Source organism: Muscardinus avellanarius (assembly GCF_963383645.1).
Source record: "Muscardinus avellanarius genome assembly, chromosome: 8".
Taxonomy (NCBI): Eukaryota; Metazoa; Chordata; class Mammalia; order Rodentia; family Gliridae; genus Muscardinus; species Muscardinus avellanarius.
The window spans coordinates 95,250,867-95,277,176 of record NC_137794.1 but is presented as its reverse complement, the minus strand read 5'-3'; the positions used below and the strand labels follow the sequence as shown (position 1 = coordinate 95,277,176).

The 26,310-nt window shown below is 41.7% G+C and overlaps 1 protein-coding gene across 1 annotated transcript; it reads left to right on the top strand.

The window, feature by feature from the left end:
* Positions 1-1,617: 1,617 nt before the first annotated feature.
* Positions 1,618-25,270, top strand: HIVEP2 (HIVEP zinc finger 2; the record flags this gene model as incomplete). The annotated part of the gene is made up of 6 exons (XM_080700545.1): positions 1,618-6,786; positions 8,195-8,349; positions 12,030-12,205; positions 16,285-16,386; positions 17,230-18,116; positions 24,449-25,270. The coding sequence occupies 6 exons, from the start codon at positions 1,618-1,620 to the stop codon at positions 25,268-25,270; spliced, it is 7,311 nt and encodes a 2,436-aa protein (XP_080556671.1).
* Positions 25,271-26,310: the final 1,040 nt, after the last annotated feature.

Below are 26,310 nucleotides of genomic sequence, written 5' to 3'. Positions count from 1 at the left end.
TCTTCTCTTTGGAGAAGATTCTGAACTGTCTCTCAGTCTTCTGGGCCCACACAGCAAAGGAAGCACTGACTGTGCTCACTTTTTCTGCTCAGTATAAGGCTGCTGTTGTAGGACAGTGCCTTCCACAGCAGGTCTTTATTGTTTTAGACCATGTTGCATTGGGAGCCCCATACATAATGAACCGGAAATTGGATTTGGATTTGTGTATAGCATTGATGTGATGTAATAGAACAATTCTTTCTAACTATATTTTATTTCATACACAGGAAGTGTCAGGACAATCATGCCCATGAGAACTCCAAACCATTCAGGTAGTCATTTCATATTTAAACTGTCATTGAAACTGTCCCCCAAATAGGCTTTGTTTTCCAAATTATGCGGGTATTATGCTTGTTTCGTTTAAATGCATTTTTCTTTCTCCAAAGTCCTGTGACAATCTTTGGTTTTTCTATCCTTGATCTAACTCTACTAATCACTTTTTAAGCTATAATATATATACATATTATATTCATACAGTATCTAAGATATTTCATACCAATATGTATTTTGTTAAGTGTTTTATTTTTATGTTATCGTTATGCTATTTTATATCAATATAGATTATATATTATGTCATATTGCATATATGAGTATGTATCTTATATCAAGAAATAAAAAATTGTAGGAATTATGCAATATACTTCAGCATAAAAGTCATAAAATTTGGTTAGGAATAGCTCTAAATATTTTTAAGGAAGCTTTTAAAAATGTTATAATTTTATAAATAATATATAGTTTCCTTCAAATAACATTCCTCTTTCCTTCCTTCCTTCCTTCTTTCCTTCCTTCCTTCCTTCCTCCCTTCCTTCCTGTCTGTCTGTATGTCTTTTTCTTTCTTTCTTTTTCCTTTCTCTTTTTATTTATTTGTACTGTTGTTTTGACCCAGGACTTAATACATGCTAAGCATACACTGTACAAGCTATGTCCTCAGTCTCCAAATGTTTTTCTGAGTAAAATTAAGGAGGACTTAAAAAAGAGTGAGCAAAATTCATACATGGGAAGAGATTAATGTTATGACATGTTGTTTGAAATTAATATTCTTCAATTGTGAAATTAATGAAACTCATCGAAAAATAATTACATTGGATGAAAACCACTTTTAATTTACCCAACTTCAGGCTGATTATTTAGGCATGATTTTGGTTTCTTGTTTACAGACTGTTATGAAAATCTCTGTATTTTCCTTTCCTTCAGGTCATTTTTATCTTAGTGAAACTGGCCATTGGACTTTGCTATAGTTGATGGGAAAACTTTCTCCTAGACTATTCATCATCCCAATTTCACCCTAGTTGAAAATATTCAAATGCCATAAGAAGTCTTGATAGATTTGCACTTAGCTTTTGGATGAACATTTCTATGATGGAGAGAACTGTGTGAGAGCCTAGTCCAGGGACATTCCCATCTAATGCCCATTGACTACAGTGTAGGTGTGGAAGATTCTGAAAAGAAGGGACAAGTTGGCAGACACACACCCTGAAACATGGAAGCCACCAAGCTTTAAGCAGCTCGGCTTTGGAGACGCTCCATGAGTCTGCACGGCTTCCACGTGAACTAGCACTAAAGACCTTGCATGACAAAATGGACACTGGGGACACAGCTCTAGGGCAAAAAGCTACCTCAAGGTCTGGAGAAACTGATAAAGCATCAGGTAGATGGAGACAGGAACAATCAGCTATTATTAAGATGAGCACTTTCGGCAGTCAAGAAGGACAGCGGCAGCCGCAAATCGATCCTGAGCAAATCGGCCCTGCGGCATCAGCACAACTCTTTGGTTCTGGGACGCTGGCCTCACCCGGTGAGGTGGTGCCACAGGTTCCTGAGAAGCAATACCCACCGCACCGTCCGAGTCCTTACTCATGCCAACACTCACTTTCCTTCCCTCAGCCCTCCTTGCCACAGGGCGTCATGCACAGCAGCAAGCCACACCAGAGCCTCGAGGGCCCGCCCTGGCTTTTCCCTGGCCCCTTGCCTTCCGTTGCCTCTGAGGACCTGTTTTCTTTCCCTCTACATGGCCACGGTGGTGGCTATCCTCGAAGAAAGATTTCAAGTCTGAATCCTGCTTATAGCCAATACTCCCAGAAAAGTATCGACCAGACCGAAGATGCTCACAAGAAAGAGCACAAACCCAAAAAGCCCGGCAAATACATCTGCCCTTACTGCAGCAGGGCGTGTGCCAAACCAAGTGTTCTGAAAAAACACATCAGGTCCCACACTGGTGAGCGGCCATATCCATGTATACCTTGTGGTTTCTCTTTCAAGACAAAGAGCAATTTGTACAAGCACAGGAAGTCCCATGCCCATGCAATTAAGGCCGGGTTAGTACCTTTCACGGAGTCAGCTGTATCTAAATTGGACCTCGAGGCTGGTTTTATTGATGTCGAAGCAGAAATCCATTCGGATGGTGAACAGAGTACAGACACGGATGAGGAGAGCTCTTTGTTTGCTGAGGCCTCTGACAAAATGAGCCCTGGCCCGCCCCTCCCGTTGGATATTGCCAGCAGAGGCAGCTACCACGGGTCCTTGGAAGAGTCGTTGGGAGGTCCAATGAAGGTGCCCATTTTGATCATCCCCAAAAGTGGGATTCCCCTCCCTAACGAAAGCTCTCAGTACATCGGCTCTGATATGCTACCAAACCCATCTTTAAATACCAAGGCTGATGACTCTCACACAGTGAAACAGAAACTTGCACTAAGACTGTCAGAGAAAAAAGGACAAGATTCTGAGCCATCTCTCAACCTTCTGAGCCCGCACAGTAAAGGAAGCACTGATTCAGGTTATTTTTCTCGCTCAGAAAGTGCAGAGCAGCAAATAAGCCCTCCCAACACAAACGCAAAGTCTTACGAAGAAATCATCTTTGGAAAATACTGTCGGCTTAGTCCAAGAAATACACTCAGTATTACGCCCACGGGTCAGGACCGTGTCACCATGGGGAGGAAGGGCATCATGGAACCATTACCTCACGTAAACACCAGGTTAGACGTCAAGATGTTTGAAGATCCCATCTCGCAGCTGGTCCCCAGCAAGGGAGAAGGGGACCCCGGTCAGACAGGCATGCCGAAGTCCACTAAATTTAACAGTGAGCCCAGGCAACCCCAGCCCATTCTGCCATCTATCAGGAGTGAAGGAAAGCTCTACCCACCGAATTTCCCAGGCAGCAACCCCATCCTCTTAGAAGCCCCTGTAGACTCTTCGCCCCTTATTAGAAGTAACTCAATGCCAACTTCTTCCGCAACCAATTTAAGTATTCCTCCCTCCTTGCGAGGAAGCCACTCCTTTGATGAAAGGATGACGGGGTCCGACGACGTATTCTATCCGGGCACGGTAGGCATACCCCCTCAGCGCATGTTGAGGAGACAGGCGGCCTTCGAGCTCCCGTCTGTACAGGAGGGACACGTAGAAGCCGAGCACCCTGGCAGGATGCCCAAGAGTCTTGCCAGCTCGTCCCTGAAGGAAAAGAAACTGGTACCTGGCGACAGGGTTGCGTATGACTATGATGTCTGTCGGAAGCCCTATAAGAAGTGGGAGGACTCTGAAACACCAAAGCAAAGCTACAGGGATATTTCCTGTTTCAGTTCTTTAAAACATGGGGGAGAATATTTTATGGATTCCTCGGTGCCAGTACAGGGAGCCCCAACCATATTTGGAACCACATGTGAAAACAGAAAACGCCGGAAAGAGAAGAGTGTGGGAGACGAGGAGGACACCCCCATGATTTGCAGCAGTGGGGTCAGCGCTCCCATGAGCACGTTGGTTTCAGATTATGACCCCAAGTTGCAGATGCAGGACGGAGTGAGGGGTGCGTTTTCCCTCAGTGGACTCGAGAGTCCTTCTCAGGGTCACCCCGAGCGCTTTGACTCAGGTCGACCCCAGTTACAGTCTGGAAGTCTTTCGCTTGGGTCAGAGGAATCCCTTTCAGCCACTGAGCTGGACAAGATGTCAGACCTAGGGGGCAGGAGACCTCCAGGAAATGTGATTTCTGTGATTCAGCACACAAACTCGCTGAGCCGACCCAATTCCTTCGAGAGGTCTGAGTCAGCCGAGCTTGTGGCTGGCACACAGGATAAAGTCCCTTCGCCTTCTGAGACCTGCGACAGTGAGATTTCAGAAGCCCCCGTGAGCCCTGAGTGGGCTCCCTCCGGGGATAACACAGAAGGTGGAGGAAAGCCATCCCCGTCCCCACAGGTGCAGCAGTCCTATCACGCACAGCCCAGGTTGGTCCGCCAGCACAACATTCAGGTCCCTGAGATCCGAGTCACCGAGGAGCCTGATAAACCAGAGAAGGAGAAAGAAGCCCAGAGTAGAGAACCAGAGAAGCCCGTGGAGGAATTCCAGTGGCCGCAGAGAAGCGAGACCCTTTCCCAGCTCCCCGCTGAGAAGCTGCCACCCAAAAAGAAGCGCTTGCGACTGGCAGATATGGAGCACTCCTCAGGGGAGTCCAGCTTTGAATCCACAGGGACAGGCCTCTCCCGCAGCCCCAGCCAAGAAAGCAACCTGTCTCACAGCTCCAGTTTCTCCATGTCGTTCGAAAGAGAAGAAACCGTTAAGCTCACTGCACCTCCTAAGCAGGACGAATTTGGCAAGCATTCTGAGTTTCTGACCGTCCCTGCTGGCTCGTACTCCTTGTCCGTTCCAGGCCATCACCATCAAAAAGAGATGCGACGCTGCTCCTCAGAACAGATACCCTGTCCTCACCCAACAGAAGTCCCAGAAATCCGGAGCAAATCTTTCGATTATGGGAATCTGTCCCATGCCCCCTTGGCCGGAGCATCGGCCGCGACATTATCACCATCCCGGGAGAGGAAGAAATGCTTTTTGGTGCGGCAGGCTTCCTTCAGTGGCTCCCCAGAAATCGCCCAGGGTGAGGCGGGCGTGGACTCCAGCGTCAAGCAGGAGGAGATGGAGCATCTACACGCAGGCCTCAGAGCCGCGTGGCGCCACGGCCCGTCCCCCTTGCTGCCGCCTCTTCCCGGGGATGATCCAGGGAAGCAGATAGCAGGTCCTTGTGCCCCGCTGAGCTCAGGGCCACTGCACCTGGCCCAACCACAGATTATGCACATGGACAGTCAGGAACCTTTGAGAAATCCCTTGATCCAACCAACACCCTACATGACGAGCAAGCACTTATCTGAACAGCCACATTTATTTGCACATCAAGAGGCAATCCCATTTTCTCCTATCCAGAGCGCCCTGTTTCAGTTTCAGTATCCCACGGTCTGTATGGTTCATTTACCAGCTCAGCAGCCCCCCTGGTGGCAGGCACATTTTGCTCATCCTTTTGCTCAACCCCCTCCAAAAAGCTATGGAAAGCCTCCTTTCCAGGCAGAAATTCATTCAAGCTATCCCTTAGAGCACATAGCAGAACACATGGGGAAGAAGTCTGCTGATTACCCACATGCAAAAGAGCAAACGTACCCCTGTTATTCAGGAGCGTCGGGGCTGCACTCCAAGAGCCTTTCTCCAAAGTTTCCTTCAGACCCCAGCAGCAAGTCAGTTGAAGCTCCCTCCGAGCAGGTTCTTCAAGAGGATTTTGCCTCTGCAAACACTGGGCCTTTGCAGTCCCTTCCAGGGACGGTGGTTCCTGTCCGGATCCAGACACATGTTCCGTCATATGGAAGTGTCATGTACACAAGTATTTCTCAGATACTCGGGCAGAACAGCCCCGCGATTGTGATATGTAAAGTCGATGAGAATATGACCCAAAGAACACTGGTAACCAATGCAGCCATGCAAGGAATCGGCTTCAACATCGCCCAGGTGCTTGGGCAGCATGTGGACTTGGAAAAATACCCCCTCTGGAAAGTACCTCAGACCTTACCCCTGGGCTTGGAATCCTCTATTCCCCTATGTTTACCTTCCACCTCGGACAGCGCCGCCTCCCTTGGAGGCAGCAAGCGCATGCTGTCTCCAGCTAGCAGCTTGGAGCTCTTCATGGAAACCAAGCAGCAGAAAAGGGTCAAAGAAGAAAAGATGTATGGTCAGATCGTGGAGGAGCTCAGCGCCGTGGAGCTGACCAACTCAGACATCAAGAAGGACCTCTCCCGGCCCCAGAAGCCCCAGTTGGTTCGACAAGGGTGTGCTTCCGAGCCAAAGGATGGCTCCCAGTCGAGGTCATCCTCCTTCTCCTCTCTGTCACCCTCTTCATCTCAAGACCACCCCTCTGCCAGTGGGCCCTCCAGGGAGCCCTTCCCACCCAGCAGGGAGATGCTTTCTGGTTCCAGGCAGAAGTCCAGTGGGCCTTCGGAAAGCAGAGAGTCCTCCGATGAATTAGATATTGATGAGACAGCGTCAGACATGAGCATGAGTCCCCAGGGCTCCTCACTGCCAACAGGAGACAGCCAGCAGGAAGAGGAAGGGAAGGGCCGGAAGCTGCCCATGGGCATGCTGGTCCACATGGCCTCGGGCCCCAGCGGGAGCACGGCAAACTCCACGCTGCTTTTCACCGACGTGGCAGATTTTCAGCAGATTCTTCAGTTCCCCAGTCTGCGGACAACAACTACTGTGAGTTGGTGCTTCTTGAATTATACAAAACCCAATTTTGTGCAACAGGCCACCTTCAAATCCTCGGTTTATGCTTCATGGTGCATTAGTTCCTGTAACCCAAACCCATCAGGATTGAACACCAAGACCACGCTGGCTCTTCTGAGGTCCAAGCAAAAAATCACTGCAGAAATTTACACCCTGGCTGCTATGCACAGGCCTGGAACCGGCAAGCTCACATCATCCAGCGCTTGGAAACAGTTTGCTCAGGTAACGGATACTGTTTTAGAGTGTGTTGTGTATCTGATTGAGGAGCAGGTTGCATGGTGAAGTATTTGAGGACTAAAGAATGCTAGTAAAATTAAGATCAGAATTGCGGGAGTCTTCACAGCACTGGATTCACCCAGATGTGGAAAAACCACAAACTTAGTCCTGAGGGTCCTGGAGAAAGTTCTAAAGGGTGAGAGTTTCTTCTTCCTCCAGATGCCATGGAATTCTCCCACTGGAACTAATTCCCACGGGTTCTTCTCCTTTTTGACCTGTGTTAGCTGACCGTGCAGACCTGTTTTTCTTTTGATACAAGAATTCAGAGATGGTTGGGCACGGTGGGACACGCTAATAATCTCAGTATATGTGAGGCTGAGACAGGAGGATCAAAGTTTCACAGCCAGCTACTTAGTGAGGCGCTCTGCAATTTAGTGAGACCCTGTTCCAAAATAAAGAATTAAAAAATAGGGCTGAGGATATATAGCTCAGAGGTAGAATGCCCCTGGGTTCAATCCCCAGTACTGAAAAAAAAAAAAAATCAGGGAATTTAGAAATGGAGTGTAAAACAGAGTAAATGCTGGAAAGAAAGATCTGGAAGGAGGCATGAAGGGCGTCAACTGAAATTGGCAAATGTCAAAGGGCTTGTTCTTATTGATGGTACTTACTATAATAGGTATAACATTTATTTTCTTTGTGCTCCATCAAAACTTACTTTTCCAAGTTATTGGCTGGTTTATTCCTACATAATTAACGTACTATATGTAAAATATTAAAAAGCAGTATATTTTAACTTATGCTAAACTAATAATGAAGGAACTAGAGATTTTAAAAATATATTTCTACTTATGTCAGTTACTATTTCACCCCACAGTGACTTTTGAGAGTACTACCTCATTATAGGTTGTTCTAATTGCTCTCAAAATACGTGTCTTTTAAGTTTTCATGTTTCACAGTGCTAACCAGGTATATATCAGTAAATATATGCATACTTATATACATATTTATATATATTAAGAAACACTGAATTTATTCTCTCTGTGTGCATGTATGTGTATGTGTTAACAGGGATTGGAACCAGGGGCACTCTATACCACTGAGCTATACTCCTGCTCTTTTTAAGACAGGGACAAAGTTGCTGAGGCTGGCCTAGAACCTGCAACCCTCTTGTCTCCGCCTCCAAAATATTGGGATAATAAGTGTGTACCACCGCACCTAGCCACATTAAATTTATTCTTTGTAAACTAGCATTCTTCTCTAATTTTATCCCTAGATTCCCTATGTTTATGTAACCAGCTCATGGCGTTTTAGCATGGAATTTAGGCTAATTTTCAGGGATGATAGAAGATTGGGATGCATAGCTGCTGTGTCTCAGAGAAAGCATTCAAAATGATTCTCTCTCTTTGTCCTACAGATGAAACCTGATGCATCCTTTCTATTTGGCAGCAAACTAGAGAGGAAACTAGTGGGAAATATCTTAAAAGAAAGAGGGAAAGGAGAGGTTCATGGAGATAAAGATATTGGATCCAAACAAAATGAGCCAATCCGAATTAAAATCTTTGAAGGAGGGTAAGGAAACCTAAGTGCAAATGCAGAATGTTCAGTTATAAGTTGTAGTAAATGGTCTTAAAAAACTGGAAAAAATAGTGTTTGTTCTGAGTGGGAACTTCATGTGAATCTCTTTTCTGGCCACATTTCTGATGTCTGGCTATTAATACTGGTTTCATGCCTTTGCATTTGGGACTTACTTCTAATGGAAATGTCACCAATATGTATGGTTTGAGCCTATGCCTTAACTTTTTATACCTCATAATTTAATAGGAATTCTACTAAATTGGTAGACTTGATGTTGTTTAAGATTGTTCATTTTTATAGGTTTTTGGGCATTTGTGTTATTAATGGACATTATTATTTTGTGCTTATAAAAATGAAATTGGGCACACTTGTATATATAATCTTAGGAACTAGTTTATTTATTTTCTTTTCTTATCACCTGATCTGCAGACTTTCATGGGATTTCACCAATTACATCAACATCCTCTTTCTGCTCCAGGACCCTAGCCAGGGCATGCAGTCGTTACATGTCCCTTGTCTTCTCTGCTCTGTCAGTTTCTCTGTATTTAGGAATTTCTCTTTCAGTGTTGAGTTCTGAGTCATTAAACTCAAATGATAAAGTTCAATTATTTTGTCATTTGAATAAGATAAAGTACACATATGAGTAATGACCAGTTTTAGTTTTTGATGGAAATGTATCTTTAATCCAGGCGGTAAAGTCCCGACTTATGCTTTCAATTTTCAGAAAGTTAAAGTACATTGACCCATTTGAAGGATCATTATGTTATGAGCCTTATCTTTTCAACACAGCCATAATTTACATATTTCCATGGGCATGGATTTATTCCAGTAGCATTTGAAGGGAAGAATCAGTGTTTTGCTATGCAGTGTCAACTGTTTAATGAAATGAAGCATTGATTTCTCCCATAATTTTCCCAGTTGGAAACGGATTGTTGTAGCTGGTTCTCCATTAGATGTTGTCTCATTGCAACATCAGGTGTTTCCGCCACTCAGTAAAACCACAGTTGTAGGTAGTCGCAAAGTTTGTCCAATATTTTTTTGACATCATTCTTGTAACACAAATGAGAGACATATAGATGTTCTCGTTCCTCCGAGACAGACAGGTCCCTGTGACTGCATCCACACTCTTACACTGAGCAGTGCTCTTACCTCTAGATGAGCGAGACCGTCATAGTTACTGTGCGCTCGAGGGAGCCTGTCTTCACTAATGAAGAGCACACGTAAAACAACGTGTGTGAACATTTTATTGCTGTGTTTTGATGATCAAAAAAAAATGTTTTCCTAGTTTAATGCTCTCCCCCTTCCCTGCCCCATGTCATGGGGTAGACCTCTGTCATTTCCCAATCTATGGACCAATTTCTAACCTGGTGGTGACAGACATTCCTTCTGAGCAGTATGTCACCACCTCATACTTTCTTGGTTGTGAAGTAGTTCCTTAAAAAGAAAAGGATTAGCCGGGCGTGGTGGCGCACGCTTGTAATCCCCGCGCTTGGGAGGCGGAGACAGGAGGATCTCGCAGGTTCGAAGCCAGCCGCGCTGGCGTAAGAGACCCTGTTTCAAAAAAATATAAAATAGGTCTGGGAGCGTAGCCCGGAGGAAGAAGGGCTTCCAGGAACCCCAGTACCACCAAAAAAAAAAAAAAAAAGGATTATTGACTAGATGCTTAAATATACATATTTAAGAACATATATAGTATATATATTTAAATATATATTTAAGAATCTTAAATATTTATATTTTTAAACATAAATATATATTCCTTATATTAGCCTAATTATAGGCTTAATAATTTAGTTGAACATATCATTTAATTATTTTTTTAAAAATCCATTAAGTATCCTATCAGTTTTCCTATTGTGAGTCTACAGAACTTTCATATGGCAAATATTTTATTTGTATAGGTTTTTCTAATATACAGTCATATTTTATACAGAACTTTACTGTATTTTATTCTGGAAGTTAATCAGCCAGAATCTTGAAAATAAAGTATTTTAAAATGTATTGAAAATAATATATTTTCAAATAATGTACTTCAAATAATAATATTTTCAAAATTTTGAAAATATATTATTTGAAGATAAGGAGCATTTCTCATCAACTATGATGATCAGTTACAGTAAGCTTGGGGTATTGTTTCCTAAATAAAATTACATTTTGTTAAATTCTTTTATTCTATATTTTTAAGCAATTTCATTTAGTTAGGGGTAGAGAGTAATGAAGTTGAAAAGTGAAAGACATTTTGCTTCTTTGTGTATTGCTCTCCTTCATATCAAAATAAAATGTGAACTTAAAAGACAAATTTTAAGTAACTTTGAAGAACAAGTTAAAAATTGAAATTTCTTACAAAGGGAAAAATTTAAAGAATTTAAAAAATACATACAAAATTGGTTATATTTTGACTCTCTCACCTAGATAGTTCCTGAGCAAATTATATACAATTAAGTTAAACAGCATCCATTGGCATTGAAATGTGTGAATGGGTTTTCTCTCTTAAAAATCCTTCAATAGATTGGACAATTAAAGTTGAACTTGTCTTTATTCCTGCTGGTGGATTAGCTAGGACAAAATAGAGCAGTTTGCAATCCTCTTATAATGTATAAAACGGCAAATCTAGTTCCTTTAAGTAAATCCACAGTGAATAGGCATTTAGCATGACAGTTTACCTTTGGATGTTATAAAAAGAACCCCTGAAAAGAGAATCTCGCCATAATCATTAGACCCACAATTCTAGCCTAGCTGTGATTTAAGAAATAATGCTATTCATTGAATTATTCAGTAGAATCCCACTACATTCTATGATAAATACTGCCACATTGTATTCTAAACAAAATTGGATGGTAGAACACTAGGTGGGTTTCCTCTGTTGATTATCTAAGACTTGGTTCATCTACCCGATTTAATTAGATGACCTCAGATATCCTTGTAAACCTCTCTGTGAAATTCTTTTGGAAACAAATGGAAATTGTGTTAAAAATAGAATCTCTAGTTTTCATTATGCAACAGTACCTTCAAGAAGCCAGTTGAAATTTAGACTCCACGTTAGTACAGATTCGTGGTCCCTGGGAAGAACAGATCAAATCTGTAGACAACAGTTGGTGAGCTGAGCTCAGCCTGCGTAAACTAGAAATTTCCGAGGCACTCTCGTGCCAGATTGTAAAAATAGAGTAGAAACTTGCAATGAAGAATTCTATTATCAGTTTTACTTCTTTTAGCAAATGTGAAGGGGCTGTGTGTGCACATGTACAATTTACATGATGCAATGTGAGCAAATCATGCAGAAGAATTCTAATATGTTGGGATGCTATTTGGTCGTCATTTAATTAGAGACTGTACTAGAATATAACAGTAGTAAGGTACAGGTCTGTACCACTGTGTCTTCTGTCAGCCTGCTGGAATATCTACACCATAAGTCTATAAATTTACACCTAATGGTGAAGTTCATTCCATTTTGAATTCCATGCAGAATCACATTTTGTTTATAGTGCCAAATCTATTATCTAGTTCTCCCAAGCATTTAGTCCATGAATTTCCCAGGCTTCATGAAAAATAAAATTGAATAATCATTTGTAAAGGACCCTCATAAAAATTTTCTCTGCAAATGATTAGCTCTTGGGTTGATATATAACATGCTAAGAGCATTTGAAAACATACTGGATTCCCCCTTTTGTAAACAGGTACAAATCAAATGAAGATTATGTATATGTCAGAGGACGTGGACGTGGAAAGTATATTTGTGAAGAATGTGGGATTCGCTGTAAGAAGCCAAGCATGCTCAAAAAACACATACGCACTCATACTGATGTTCGGCCTTATGTATGCAAGTTATGTAACTTTGCCTTCAAAACGAAAGGTATGAATCTGATTTGGGGGGAGGAAAAATAATTTCTTATTTTGAGGGTTCAGAATATAATTTTATAACTCACTTTAATCAACAATAAGATGGTTTTGTTTGTCAAAATATGTCTTCATGAGATGTATTTTCATTTTCCTTCCAGTTCAGAGGATGTATGTGAGACTGTGAGGCTCCTTTTATGACTAATTAAGAGTTATAGACCTAAGGCCAGGCCAGTTGTCTCCAAAGGAAGTGGCTAAGAATTGCCTGGATAGCTATTACTTCATGTTGGAAATGTTATGTGGTCTAGATAATACTTGGGCTGGTATTGAAATTTTGCTAGGAGATAATACATGCAGTGGAAATAGAAAAGCAAGGCGGCAGCTGGAAAGAAAACATGTGCCTATGGTCAGTTTCAAGATTATAAATAATGTAGAGATTCCAGACTCCCAGGTGGGCCCCTCCTTCCACAGTGGCATTAATTATGCATAGAAATTTGATAGCTTGTGTTCCGTGTATTTATCAGTAGAGAGACAATTTCTTACTCTCAGGCCACAACTGCTAATCTCAGAGAACAAGGACTTGCCTTGAAAATTTTTATTATTTCAATTCTCAAAAATAAATTTTAACAGGTAGACTTATATAAATAGGTTACTCAAAAGGATGCTTCTGCTATATTTCTACCATTTTATAAAATCATGAAAATGTTCCTAAGTCTGGTGTTTTCAAAATCCAAACAGTAGTAAAATAGAGGCTAGTCAACTTTTTTACACAGAAATTCATCTTAGATCTAACAGATCCTGTAGATACCCCTCACCAACTTCACATCATCTCAGATGTCTTATCTGGAAATTCCTATATCAAGTTCTCCAGCAGCCATAAAAATTAATAATCAAATAAAATAAACTTTTGGTAGAGAAATGTATATTTATTTTCTCCTATAGCCCGAAATCCAAAATTGTTACATTGGTTTGACAGAAGGGAAAATGGGTAGCCTCTCCACAAATATATTTCTTCTTTATAAAAAAAAAAATGTATGCCTCGTTCAAAGCCAAAAGTAAAAATAAAAAAGAAGAGAGAATATTCATTTGCACTTCAAAAGAAATAAACATAAGGTTCTTTAAATAACATTCACCTTTGCACAGTCGAGCCTTTTATTTAGACCTTTACTGAGAGATTTTCTAGGAGATAAGAAAGTGAAAACATTGATCTTAGGACACACTGCAAGTTCATACGTGGTTATAGCTAATACAATGCCTTCACTGGGCATGGAGTTGTTCAGGTAGAGCCGTGTGAAAAACTGGACAAAGAGATGGCACATTGCTTGATATTTTAGAAAAACATATCTGGCTCTACACCCTCAGCCTGGAGTTTTACCAAGAAATGATTTCTTCCTGGTCATTAGTAGCATTCCCTTGTCACCCTGTGGGAGTGTGTTGATGTTCTCAGTACCTTAGGATGAGCAAAGCCTACTGGGAAACCCAGCCAGTTTCCCCTCAGGCTGAGATGCCAGTTTTCCACACTCACATCATGGTGTGGTGTCTGGGCCCAGCTGCATTGCTTGCAGGACCAGTCCCTTCTTGCCCAAGTCCTCCCCTGCCTGTCTCCTTCCCTTCCTCTGCCCTGGTCCACTGCTTCAGACACTCATGACCTGGGCCAACTAGAGCCACAGTGAGATTGCTTCAGAGCCCTATTTCTAGCTGTCAGCCTGCTCTGAAGAAGGGTGCCCAAGGCCTGACTGCCTCACTGGAGTGGATGGAGAGAAAAATAGAGGAGGAGAAACACATATTAAAATCTAAATATAATCCTTCAGCATCCATAGGGGATTGGTTTAGGTTCTGCAGATATAACAAAATCCAAGAATGCTCAAGTTCCTTACATAAAATAAAATAGTATTTGCATATAACTTAGGCACATCCTCCTGTATACTTTAAATTATTTCTAGGTTACTTGCAATGCCCAATACAATCTAAATTATATGTAATTTTTCTGTTATATTACTTGAAGGAATAATGACATGAAAAAAATATGTACATATTCAGTACAGATACTATTTTTTTCTTTTTTTTTTATCTTTGGGTGATTGAATCCCCAGGTGCAGAATCCATTGACACACAGGGATGACTGTCAATTACCTTGCCACAGATAACATACTTCCACCTGGGAGAAGCAGATGATTTCCATTAACTTAATTAATGTACAGATTTAATAATTGATATGTCTCACATTTTTGAGCTGTATAAAATTTTTGTAGATATAATTTTTGATAAAAAGAGCAATGTGACTTGGAAATATTTCATTGGGAGTTATATATAGAGAGACAACAAATAATAAATTAATATAAGTAAAATAGTAAACAGGAATATCTCAGTTTAGAATTGTGGTTTATGACATTAGTTGTAAGCTAAAAAATAAAAACCTACAAGAGAATAAATTATCTCAACAGGATGAGTTTTCACTTCAATTCAGGGAGACTATTCTATTGTTGTTATTATTATTATCTTTATTGTTTTGGTGATACTGGGGATTGATGGTTTTATCACTCAGCTACACACCCACAAGATCCTTTTAAGTTTATATTTTAAAACAGGGTCTCACTGAATTACCACATGCTAGACTCAAACCTGAGATCTCCTGTCTCAGCCTCCCCATTTCTGGGATTACGGGATTATACCACCTCACCCAGTTTAAGAACTTTGTTATTTTTATTTTATTTTTATATTTATTTAATTATTAATTTGTTGTAGTGCTATAGATCGAACCTGGGTCTTGCATGTGTTAGGCAAGGGTTCCACCACAGAGCTCTATCCCCATTCCTTCAGGGAAACTATTCTTAAAAATAGACTATTTTTCGTATACTGCTAAAGTATTACCCAGTGGTACAGGTTATAATTTGGCCATTTTTATCAAAATGGATATAAAGGCTCCTTATCATCTAATTGGCTCCTAGATCTACTGTGATAAGTTATATAGCATAGACTTTATAATCTATTTACATATATAATTCTACAGCATATATCATATATATGTGCATATATAAGTTTGGTTTTTTGGTAGAACTGGGAATTGAACTCAGGATTATTCTACCTGCATACTATACCCCCAGCACTATTTCACTTTTTATTTGGAAACAGTGTCTTGATAAGTTGCTGATAGTCTCACTAAGTTGCTAACAATTTAGTTAGCATTGAACCCACAATCCTCTTGTCTCAGCCTCCCAAGTACTGAAATTACAGACATGCACCACCACACCAGGCTTAAATTTTATTCTTCTATAGATCCTGAGTCAGTGTTTTCAAAATTTTTATGTTCCATATAATAATTATATAAAGCTACAGATAAGTATATACATACATGCATATATATAAGTATATATAATTGTATGCCATCATTATTATACCATGTTTATCGTGAAACCTTTCAATTTTCTTAGAACAAGAGAAGTCTCAAGATTTTTTAAAAAATGTGAATATGGCTGCTCCAGAGTTTTAAAAACTGGTGTCCTAAAATTTACTAATATAGGTCAGTCAGATATATGCTGATATACTGGAGATAATATTCCCTATAGATAGTTACCTAAGTATTTCTAAAGATCTTCAAATTTACTTAAAATTTGGCTCTTTTAATTTGTATAGGTTTTCTTCTGACCAGTGGGGATTCTGGGAAGTTAACCTATATTTGATTAGTGCCAGAAGGGCTAGGGTCCATTAGCTGTGTTGAGAACATTTTCTCAGACATTTCTCTGAGCTGTGAGACCTAGCTTGTGTTGTCTTGTTTATGTCAAATTCTGAGAGGCCAGCCCTTTTCATGGATATTAGATCCCTTCTCAGGCAGGAAAACCTAGGACCCCCAGTCTTGCTATATATCTTCTAGGATAAAGTAAAATTGAGGTTGGGCTAAAGCTATCAGGGACTGATGTCTTCAGAAATCAAATTGTTCTCTTAAGATTGAAAAAAGGGTAATAGAAATAAATCTTTGATTTCCTAAAGTAGTTCACTTCATATTGCATTGTGGAACAATCATCACATTTTGATAGCAAGTTGGTTTCTCTCTCTCCCTATCTTTCTCTGTCTCTTTCTCACTTGGCTATTTTCCAGGAAACCTAACAAAACATATGAAATCTAAAGCACACATGAAGAAATGCCTGGAGTTGGGCGTCTCAATGACATCTGTAGATGAAACAGAAACAGAGGAAGCAGGTATATATATAATAATTTCATTGAGAATCCTTTTCACTGTTCACCTTGGAGCTTTGGTGCCCAGGTTTTAAAAGAAGTTTATTTATAAACTTGCATATAGAAATAAATTGCATATAGAAATAAATTTGCATATAGAAATTGCATATTGAAATTGCATATAGAATTAAATATAGAAATAAATTTGCATATAGAAATAAATTTGACACACTGAATTGCTTAAAACCTATGGAGAATAAATAGAATCATTCCAGTTGTGTGATGCTGGGGTGGGACAAAGGCCTTCCTCTGAAAATACTCTGTCTAGAACCAGGAAGATATATAATTGCACTTAATTTTATGAGACTTAAATGTTATGAAGCTTTCTAGAAAATTTGAAAATCATTTTAACGTGTCATTATTCCTATTATGAGAAGACCTAGCAGGAAAAATCCATCATTAACCTTAATAGGGGGACTGGAGGTTGGCCGTACCTCCTGGAATACACCACTTATATATAGGTTTATACCTGAACCTGGAGAGAGGTCATTACTTTTCTTTTTCCTCTAGTGTCATCATTAACAACATGGTCCATACCCATTTGTTGAGGGTTTTAATGAGTGGGTTGAGGTTGGAGATAGAAGGTCCTCTCAAGTCCTAATTGAGGGTGAGATGAAACCCAATAGACACACAGAAAGATCAGAAACAGTGCAAGGTTAAGTAAGTGCCCGGAGAGTTAAAGGAACTCAGAGACATCACTCTCTCTGAGGGACAGAGGGTTAAGGAGAGCTTTGGGAAAGAGATGGAAAGTTAAGAGCTAACCCTCATTAACTCTTGATCTCTGTTTTCTTTGTTCAATTATTTCAGAAAATATGGAAGATTTGCACAAAGTGGCTGAGAAACACAGCATGTCCAGCATTTCAACAGATCATCAGTTCTCAGATGCAGAGGAGTCAGATGGTGAGGATGGAGATGATAATGACGATGATGATGAAGATGATGACGACTTTGATGACCAGGGAGACTTGACACCAAAAACAAGGTCCCGAAGCACCAGTCCTCAGCCTCCTAGGTTCTCCTCCTTGCCTGTGAACGTGGGTGCAGTGCCGCACGGGGTGCCTCCAGATAGTTCCCTGGGGCCTTCTTCATTGATCAGCTATTTGGTCACTTTGCCAAGTATTCAGGTTACTCAGCTCATGACGCCCAGTGAAGATACCCAGATGACAGAATATCAGAGGCTGTTCCAGAGCAAGAGTACAGACTCAGAACCAGACAAAGATAGGCTAGACATCCCTAGCTGCATGGACGAGGAGGGCGTGCTGTCTTCAGAGCCCAGCTCCTCTCCCAGGGACTTCTCCCCCTCCAGCCGCCATTCTTCACCTGGCTACGATTCATCACCCTGTCGAGATAACTCACCAAAGAGGTATCTGATACCCAAGGGAGATTTATCACCCAGAAGACACTTGTCACCTAGGAGAGACCTGTCACCTATGAGACATCTGTCACCAAGAAAGGAAGCTGCATTGAGGAGAGAGATGTCCCAAGGAGATGTTTCACCAAGAAGGCACTTGTCCCCAAGAAGGCCACTGTCTCCTGGGAAAGACATCACAGCCAGAAGAGACCTCTCTCCCAGAAGAGAGAGAAGATACATGACCACCATACGCGCACCATCTCCCCGAAGGGCTTTCTATCACAACCCGCCACTAGCCATGGGACAGTACTTGCAAGCAGAGCCAATCGTACTGGGGCCTCCTGTAAGTATAACTTGCTCCCTCTTTTCAAGCTGTGAGTTGCAGCTCATTAGAGCCTCCTGATAACATACTTATGTGGCATTTGTTTTAACACAGGTATCTCTCATGGGGCGGAGTGAACTTGGTTACTGAAAGCAGCAGGAAAACATTTTTATTGCAAGCTAGGGTCAGTAACATGGCCACATCCTTCTTCCAAGTACAGTATTGCCCCAGTGCAGTGGGGCATGCCCAGCTGGGAATGGGTGTGGCCTTCTGAAAGCTATCAAAACTTAACTAACTATAGACATGAGCTGAAACCTCTGTGTGAGTGAGTGACACTGTACACAGACACGCACGCACAACCTTACCTGGTGCAGGTGGACCTGTGACTGTGGCCAGGGACTGGAGAAGAGAAAGTGACACACTCCGTCATAGGTTTATAAAGCTCAGGCATGAGCGTCTCTGCTCTTTTTGCTGTTATCACTGCTGGGTGCTTTTGCTGAGTGAAAATATGGGCCCAAGAGATGGGAAGTCATGAGATGAAGAATGTTTGGAAGTCTCTAGCACATACCTTCATTTTAAACCTAGAGAGCAGTAGCAGGGGTCACAGGCTACTTAAAGCTATAGGTTTAGGCAAATTCTAGAAAAGTTCCTGTTCTGTCAGCAGACTGTGATTTCTCTCTCAGTGGATGTAAGGTTTTCCAAAGTGAATAAGGCTGGTGCTTAGCATGGGCAGAGATGGGTACCTTTGGAGTCTTTTCTGCTTTGCGATTGTTTTTAGTTCTTTGGTTTTGCTAGACTGTGCTCGGGATGTCTCTCCTTTGCATCAGACCCAGTGGAAGCACTGCCACTCCCAGCTCTTCTTATCCCTGCCCTCGTGGCCAGCTCCCTCCCTCTCTCCACTCTTGGCTACCTGGATCATAAGCCCAGGCTGTTGTTTTTAAACTTTAGGAAAGCTCCCTCCTGCATTCCACTCCCCCACCCCTTTCTCTGCCTGGTACCATCCTTTCTCTGCCTGGTACCATCTTCATCTTGATGGTGCACATCCTGTACAGACATGTACAGCAATCAGAAAGTTATTTATTTGCCAAGCCAATCATTTAGTAAGCCAAGAAAAGAAGCTACATTTCTGCAGGTTTCTGTGTCTTGGAAAAAAGTAGAAAAAAAGAGATCTTCTGCAGTTTTTGTCACCACCGCATGAACAGAGAGCAATGAGCCCCTCGCATTGTGGGCATTGTTCATGGCAGGTCTGGAGTGGGTGTCAGGGCTCTCTGAAGAAGAAACAAGCCCACTGACAGGGTTGGATGGAGCAGTCTTGTCCTGCCGCCCTGCATCTTGTGTTTCAGCACCAGCCGGGTGCACGGAGACAGTAGCCTGTGTGAGATGGTAGAGTGTAGTCAGTCAACTGCAGTCATAAAAAGCAAGCTGTTAGTGCACCATACTGTTGTTATAAAAAAAATTATAACAACCCGCAGTCAATTCTGGCAAAGGAACTGAAGGAGAAGACCAAGGGAAATCATCTAATTTTTAGATATATACCCAGTATTGGGAGTTGTTGAAAGAATGGTTTTATTAGCTGTTAAGTTTGCCCCACGTTTTCAGTATTTGATTCTTTTGTTTTACTTTTCTTTTTATCCAGTTCATCTGCGTGTTTGATAGAGTTGTTAAAATGTACCACTGAGGAAGTGTTTGGTCTGTTATGGTTTGATTCCCTTTAGAGAATCCCCGGCCTGCTGCCTTGTTCTTAGGATGAGAGTAGACTTGGGAATCCTCCTCCAGGCAGGGACACTGGTCCCGAGAATTTCCCATGCTGCTCTTTGCTACACCCTTTGGAAGACAGAGCAGAGGAGTGTTTTCATCTTTTTGTGATGTGAGAACAAGATTCCTATGTTCAGAGAAAACTAGACCTGGTAATGCTAAAAGTCTTCCTCCTGTTTGCCATATCTGATATGAAGGCCTGTCCTCCTTCATAATGTATGAAAATAGCAAATTGGAGTAATACTGAAAATACTCCATTTTTATAGAAACCGTTTTAGCAATGCCTTGTCTTCTTGTTTAACATTGGGGAGGGCTCCTGGGACAGTCACTGAGATATGAAGGAACCTCACAGCCCAGTGCATCATACTGGTTTTGTGGCTCACTCTGGACCTAAAGCTCCAGGAGCAGGTGTGGAGGGGTTGAAATGTACCAGTAGGCTTCCTACCTCCCTGCAATTTCTGCTCTAACACCTTCTAGTTCTTTTAATTTTAAGATCAATAAATAGAATTAAAAGTCAAGAGTCTTTGACTCAGCAAATATTTTAGTTAGTCAGCAATTTTTTGTAATGTTTTGTTCAAAATAGGGTTATGCTAGGTTTCTGAGAGTCTTACTGCTTTGCTGAGGCTATCCCAGACCCTGCAATCCTCTTGTCTTAACCTCCCAAGTACTCGGATTAGAGACATTGCCACCGCGCCTGGCAGTCAGTAAATATTTCTGAAGATCTACTGTATGTGGCTCAAGGATGTTATAACTTCTTGACTTGTGTTTTCTTTCAACAAATTCATGTCCTTTTTCATCTTATAAATTTTGGTAGGTAAATGGCAAAAAGAGAAAGGAGTGTCTGGGTCCTCGGTGTACAGTGCCCATGGGGGCATTGTCTCTAGAGAAGCAGTCAGCACCTGTCTCTCCTTTCTTGTCTGTGTGATCTTGGTTGAGTCATTTCACTTCTTAGCCACGGTTTATAAATCTAGGGGGATGAGCTGTGCAGATTTCTGTCCCAGAAGAACCTGCCTTTCAGCTATAAGAAAAATAGCTGGTGAGCTGATAGCCACCTGCTGTTGGAATTTTAGGGCATGTGCAGGTTTCAGGCCAAAGCTAGTTCCTCCTGCACTCTCCAGCCAGGAGCTGAGCTCAGTCTGGGACTGCTCTCGGCCTCTGTGTGCAGTACCCTCCTGTCCACAGGGAAGCGCTAGCCTCTTGCTTCCTTCTCAGGCTCTCAGGTCCCTGCTGATGCATTGGTATATAGAGGAGTCAGGAGTCTATCTGGATATATTGCCAAGAGAACACAGGTGTATGGAGATGTTTGCAGTATGTGATATAATATGTATGAATACATGTATTTATGTACATACACTGTGCATAATCCTCAGTTGAATTCAGTATTCTGTTCTCCATAACAAGATTTTTCTTAGTGGGATCTAAGTAAGATGGGAACTTGTCTCCTACATGATACAGCCCAAATTATAAAGCAAGAGGGTTAAAAATGGAGTAAAAAATCAAAGTAGAGAACATCAGAGGGTGAAGGCAGGTGAATCAGGAGGAGAAAGGGTATGTGGGGATGCCTGGCAGCCTGTGGCATGGAGGAAGGGGCTCCAGGGTGGAAATTCTACTCTTAAGTACTTTAGTGGGTGTCATTTCACTTCTGATTGGTGAAGGTCAGGATTAGAAGGTTTTATTAACACAACATTTTGTGTGTGTGTGGTATTGGGGTCCCTGGAAACCCTTCAACCTCCAGGATACACTCCCAGACACCTATTTTTTATATTTTTATTTGGAAACAGGGTCTCTTAAACCAGCAAGGCTGGCTCGAACCTGTGGGATCCTCCCGTCTCTGCCTCCCAAGCGCGGGGATTACAAGCGTGTGCCACCACGCCTGGCTCGACACAAGAATTTATAGGATTTAGAACATATTGAGTGTGTTCTAGTTTCCGAGGACAACTTGACAGTCCTTTCCTCAACCTGGTATTGGGGAGTTCCAGGAACTTCCTGTAATGGCTCCTCTTCCCCGCAGGCTTCTGCCGGCCCCTTCCTTGGTACACCACTTCAGCATTCTAGTTGGATACATGTGGTGGATAACACAGAACAGCAGCGAGAAGTAAAATGGGTGTTGTTCCATGTCATCCACCGCTCATGACAGCAATCAGAAGTAAAATGGTGGCTGGGATTAGTGGTACACGCTCGTAATTCCAGTACTTGGGAGGCTGAGACATGAGGATCACAGGTTCGTGGCCAGCCTCAGCTACTTAGTGAGGCTCTGCAATTTATTGAGATCCTGTTTTAAAATAAAGAATAAGATAGGCCTGGGGGTGTAGCTCAGAGGTACAATGTCCCTGGGTTCAATCCCCAGTACTGCAAAAACAAAATAAAACATAAGTAAAATCCAAAAACATCCAAGCTGCATTGTAGTTCAGACGTTAAATCTATGGTATCTGTGATGAAAGGAAACATCTTTCCTTTATCTTGAAAGGTTGTTATTATAGGCATTAAACTTCTTCCACCTCAACTGGTGTTAGATGAGAGACATCCCCTTTTCTAAACCAAAGCAAATACAAGAGAGATTTTGTGTGTACTTAGCTTTTAAATGGTACTTTATTGTGCCACAAAATGCCCACCACCTTTCGTAGCTCAGGAGGTCCTGGTGATTATAGGGTTGGTGATTATACCATTTCACCTGCATTTCTAGAATAAGTCATTTGTTTCTAGCTTGAATAAGGTGTAGCCCAGAGCAGGCTAAAGGCCACGCATGGCATGGGGGTAACAGAGATAATGCATAATTTATAGTTCCTGAGCTGGTCTCAGGATCTAAATAGAACCAGATGAATCCTTTATAGGGCATACCTTGAGTTTTAGAACCGAATCTTCCTTGAAACCAATTAGAACTTTTGTTTTGTTTTGTTTTGTTTTGGTCTCTCTTCTGGATTACTACCATACTTAACAGGTTTAAGTCCAAAGTTTTCAGAACAAACAAACATTTCCCTTTAAATGACAATCCACTCATAGAATGAATCAGGGCAATTAAATCTCATCAAAACCTGATAATCTGACCATCTAAACTGAATTTTGCTACAGAAACAAATATAGAAAACAAATCCTTTGTTTTTAGTACTGAGACCACGAAAAATAGATTTTTGGCTCCAATTTATTTATTTATTTATTTATTTTGATACTGGGGTTCCTGGAAAAACCCTTCTACCTCCGGGCTACACTCCCAGACCTATTTTTATTTTGAAACAGGGTCTCTTAAGCCAGCGAGACTGGCTTTGAACCTGCGCGATCCTCCTGCCTCCGCCTCCCAAGCGCAGGGATTACAAGCGTGCGCCATCACGCCCGGCGGCCCCAACTTTTAAGTATCTTTAATTCATCAATTGCCAAGAACATATTTAAGTGAAAATAATGATATCAATGGGAGAATTAAGACACAGTCATCTTTGGTTTCCAGCTATGCAGTCAAATAAAAATCGTTGACTACTTGAAATATTTAATGTTAACTATTCAGATGGATAATTTCCTTACAAAAATTGGTGTGAAGGCCTGGATTGTGATGTGACAAAGAAGCTGGTCTTCTTTGTTGGACATCTCTTGAGTAGGAATTTATTCCTGTAGTCCAATGTCTACAGTCTGTGAGTCCTCACCACCATCCGTCATTTTTTCTGTTGAAGACTTTTTCTTTTAAGCCTATTTTCAGACTTGTCACTGGGGGTATACCCTTAAGAAAAATCTTAAAAATCAGCCTCATATATAAATAGATGGTACTCCTTTTATCTTCTTTTAAATTTAAAACTATTATTAATGTTTCTTAATGATTTGGTGTTTAGTTTGGGTACTAGGGATTGTACCCAGGGGTGTTCTACCTCTGAGCTGCATATATACCACCAACTTCATTTTATTTGACTTTATTATTTTTTTTATTTATTTATTTTTTTTTGGTGGTACTGGGTTCCTGGAAGCCCTTCTACCTCCGGGCTACACTCCCAGACCTATTTTTACATTTTTATTTGGAAACAGGGTATCTTAAGGCAGCGCGCGCGGCTGGCTTCGAACCTGCGCGATCCTCCTGTCTCTGCCTCCCAAGCGCGGGGATTACAAGCGTGCGCCACCACGCCCAGCTTATTTGACTTTATTTTAAACAGGGTCTCACTAAGTTGCTGAAGGCCTCACTAAGTCTCTGAGGCTGGACTCGAACTTGTGATCCTCCCCTCACCTTCCCCATACTGGGATTACAAGCGTGCACCACCACTTAGCTTTTGTTAGTGTTTTTGTTTTTGTTTGGCTTGGTGGACTTTTTCTGGTGATAACCCATTATTTCCTTTTTGTTCTCTCTTATGAAAAAACAAAGCGACAAGTCTATCTGTGTGCCTAGTAGGAAGTACCAAGTGCTTTATCACCTGGCTGGTTAACAAACAAAGGTGACATTTCACAGGGCAACACCTTCATTCAGGGATGGGCGGTCCGTTTGTTTTTGAGGTACAGGGGATGAGCGGCTACGCAGTGAATCCCACCTAGGAGTGCGCTGCATGAGTGAATGGATGGGGTGTGCGCTTGACCTGAAGATGGAGAGCGGTTTCATCTGACTTCGCGCTTTCTGTTTTCCTGTGCAGAACATCAGAAGAGGATTACCTCAGGTTCCTTACTTCAGTCTCTATGGAGACCAAGAAGGTGCTTATGAACATCAAGGCTCCAGCCTCTTCCCTGAGGGTCCTACTGACTATGTCTTCAGTCATCTTCCACTGCACTCCCAGCAGCAAGTGCGAGCTCCTATCCCCATGGTGCCAGTTGGTGGGATACAAATGGTCCACTCCATGCCGCCGGCCCTTTCCGGTTTACATCCTCCACCCACATTGCCTCTGCCAATGGAGGGCTCCGAGGAGAAGAAAGGAGCCCCGAGGGAGTCCTTCCCCAAGGACCCCTACGCTCTCTCCAAGCAGCATGAGAAACAAGCGCCTCACCTTCTGCAGTCCGGTCTGCCCAGCACGCCCTCCTCTCCTCGGCTCTTGATGAAACAGAGCACTTCGGAAGATAGCCTAAACTCAACAGAGAGGGAACAGGAGGAAAATATACAGACTTGTACAAAAGCCATCGCCTCTCTCCGGATTGCCACAGAAGAGGCAGCTCTGCTTGGGGCGGATCAGCCAGCCCGGGTGCAGGAAGCCCACCCGAGTCCCTTGGAGAGCGCACATGTTAGCATTAGACACTTTAGCGGGCCAGAGCCAGGTCAGCCCTGCGCCTCGGCTGCCCGCCCTGACTTGCACGACAGCGAAAAGGACAATTTTGGTACATCCCAGACTGCACTAGCTCACGCCACGTTTTACAGCAAGAGTTCTGTGGATGAGAAACAGTCGGACTTTCACAGCAGCAAGGAACTATTTTCAAGCACAGAGGAGGGCAATGAACCTTCAGCGGAAAAGAGTCAACTACATTGATTTTAAGATGCACGGAGACTTTCATTTCCACATTTCCCTTCCCCCTGCCCTGTTTTTGTTTTTGTTTCTGTTTTTCTAGATATAGAGGTAATCAAGTTTATAGCATGCCTGTCCTAAGTTATGGTAGTTTGCTCTTATATATACTTTTGTTATTTCAAAAGAATTAGGTAAATTAAGAAGTCACCATGAGCCTGACCAAAACAAAATTTGAAATTAACCTATTGGGTCTGGTACTTTTAAAATTGTACAGATGTTTGTGCCTTTTCTTTACTTTGCTTATATTCTTATAAGCATTTTTTAGCAGTAATTTGTACATATTTTAGAATTTGTGTATCTGCTTTGTAATAAATGTAATTTCTTTCCTTTTTTGGACACTTGGATCTAAACGATGTAAAGCAAAACAGCATCAATATATATGTGAGGTTGCACTAAAACATATTTTTATATGATAAAAACTGAACAGCTTTTATGTACAGCTCTGATTCTGTAATACTAATATTTATTTACTTTGTTTCATAAATTGTACATTTTTTCTTAATGTTGTGGATTGCTTTTCTATGTGAAGCATGGGATTTACTGTTGCGTAACTAGAACAAAAATGTACATTGTAAACAAGATATTTAAACTAGAGTATCCTATTCTGCACTTATGCATTAGTTACAAAAAAAAAAGATAAAGGATGTATCAGTCAGTTCTTAACTCTTGTAAATTTTTTTGTCTCATGTTTGCTGGATTGACTATAACTTAAGTGCTGATTGTGATTTTAAACTGATAGTACCGTAAAGCATTAAAGTAAACAATGTGCTATTGTGAGTTTTTTCAAAGCTTTATAAATCAGTTATAAATAATATTAAAAAAGTATTTGGTCTTATGTGAACATGTTGATCTATATACTCATCTAAAAATATGGGAAAACATTCCGCCCCATGTAAATATGTACAAGTGCATCACTGGTACAATTTTATGTAACTCAGTCGGACACTAGGTTGCTGCAGACCTTTGCTAGGGTGTCTTTAAAAAGTAACAAAGCACATGAGACT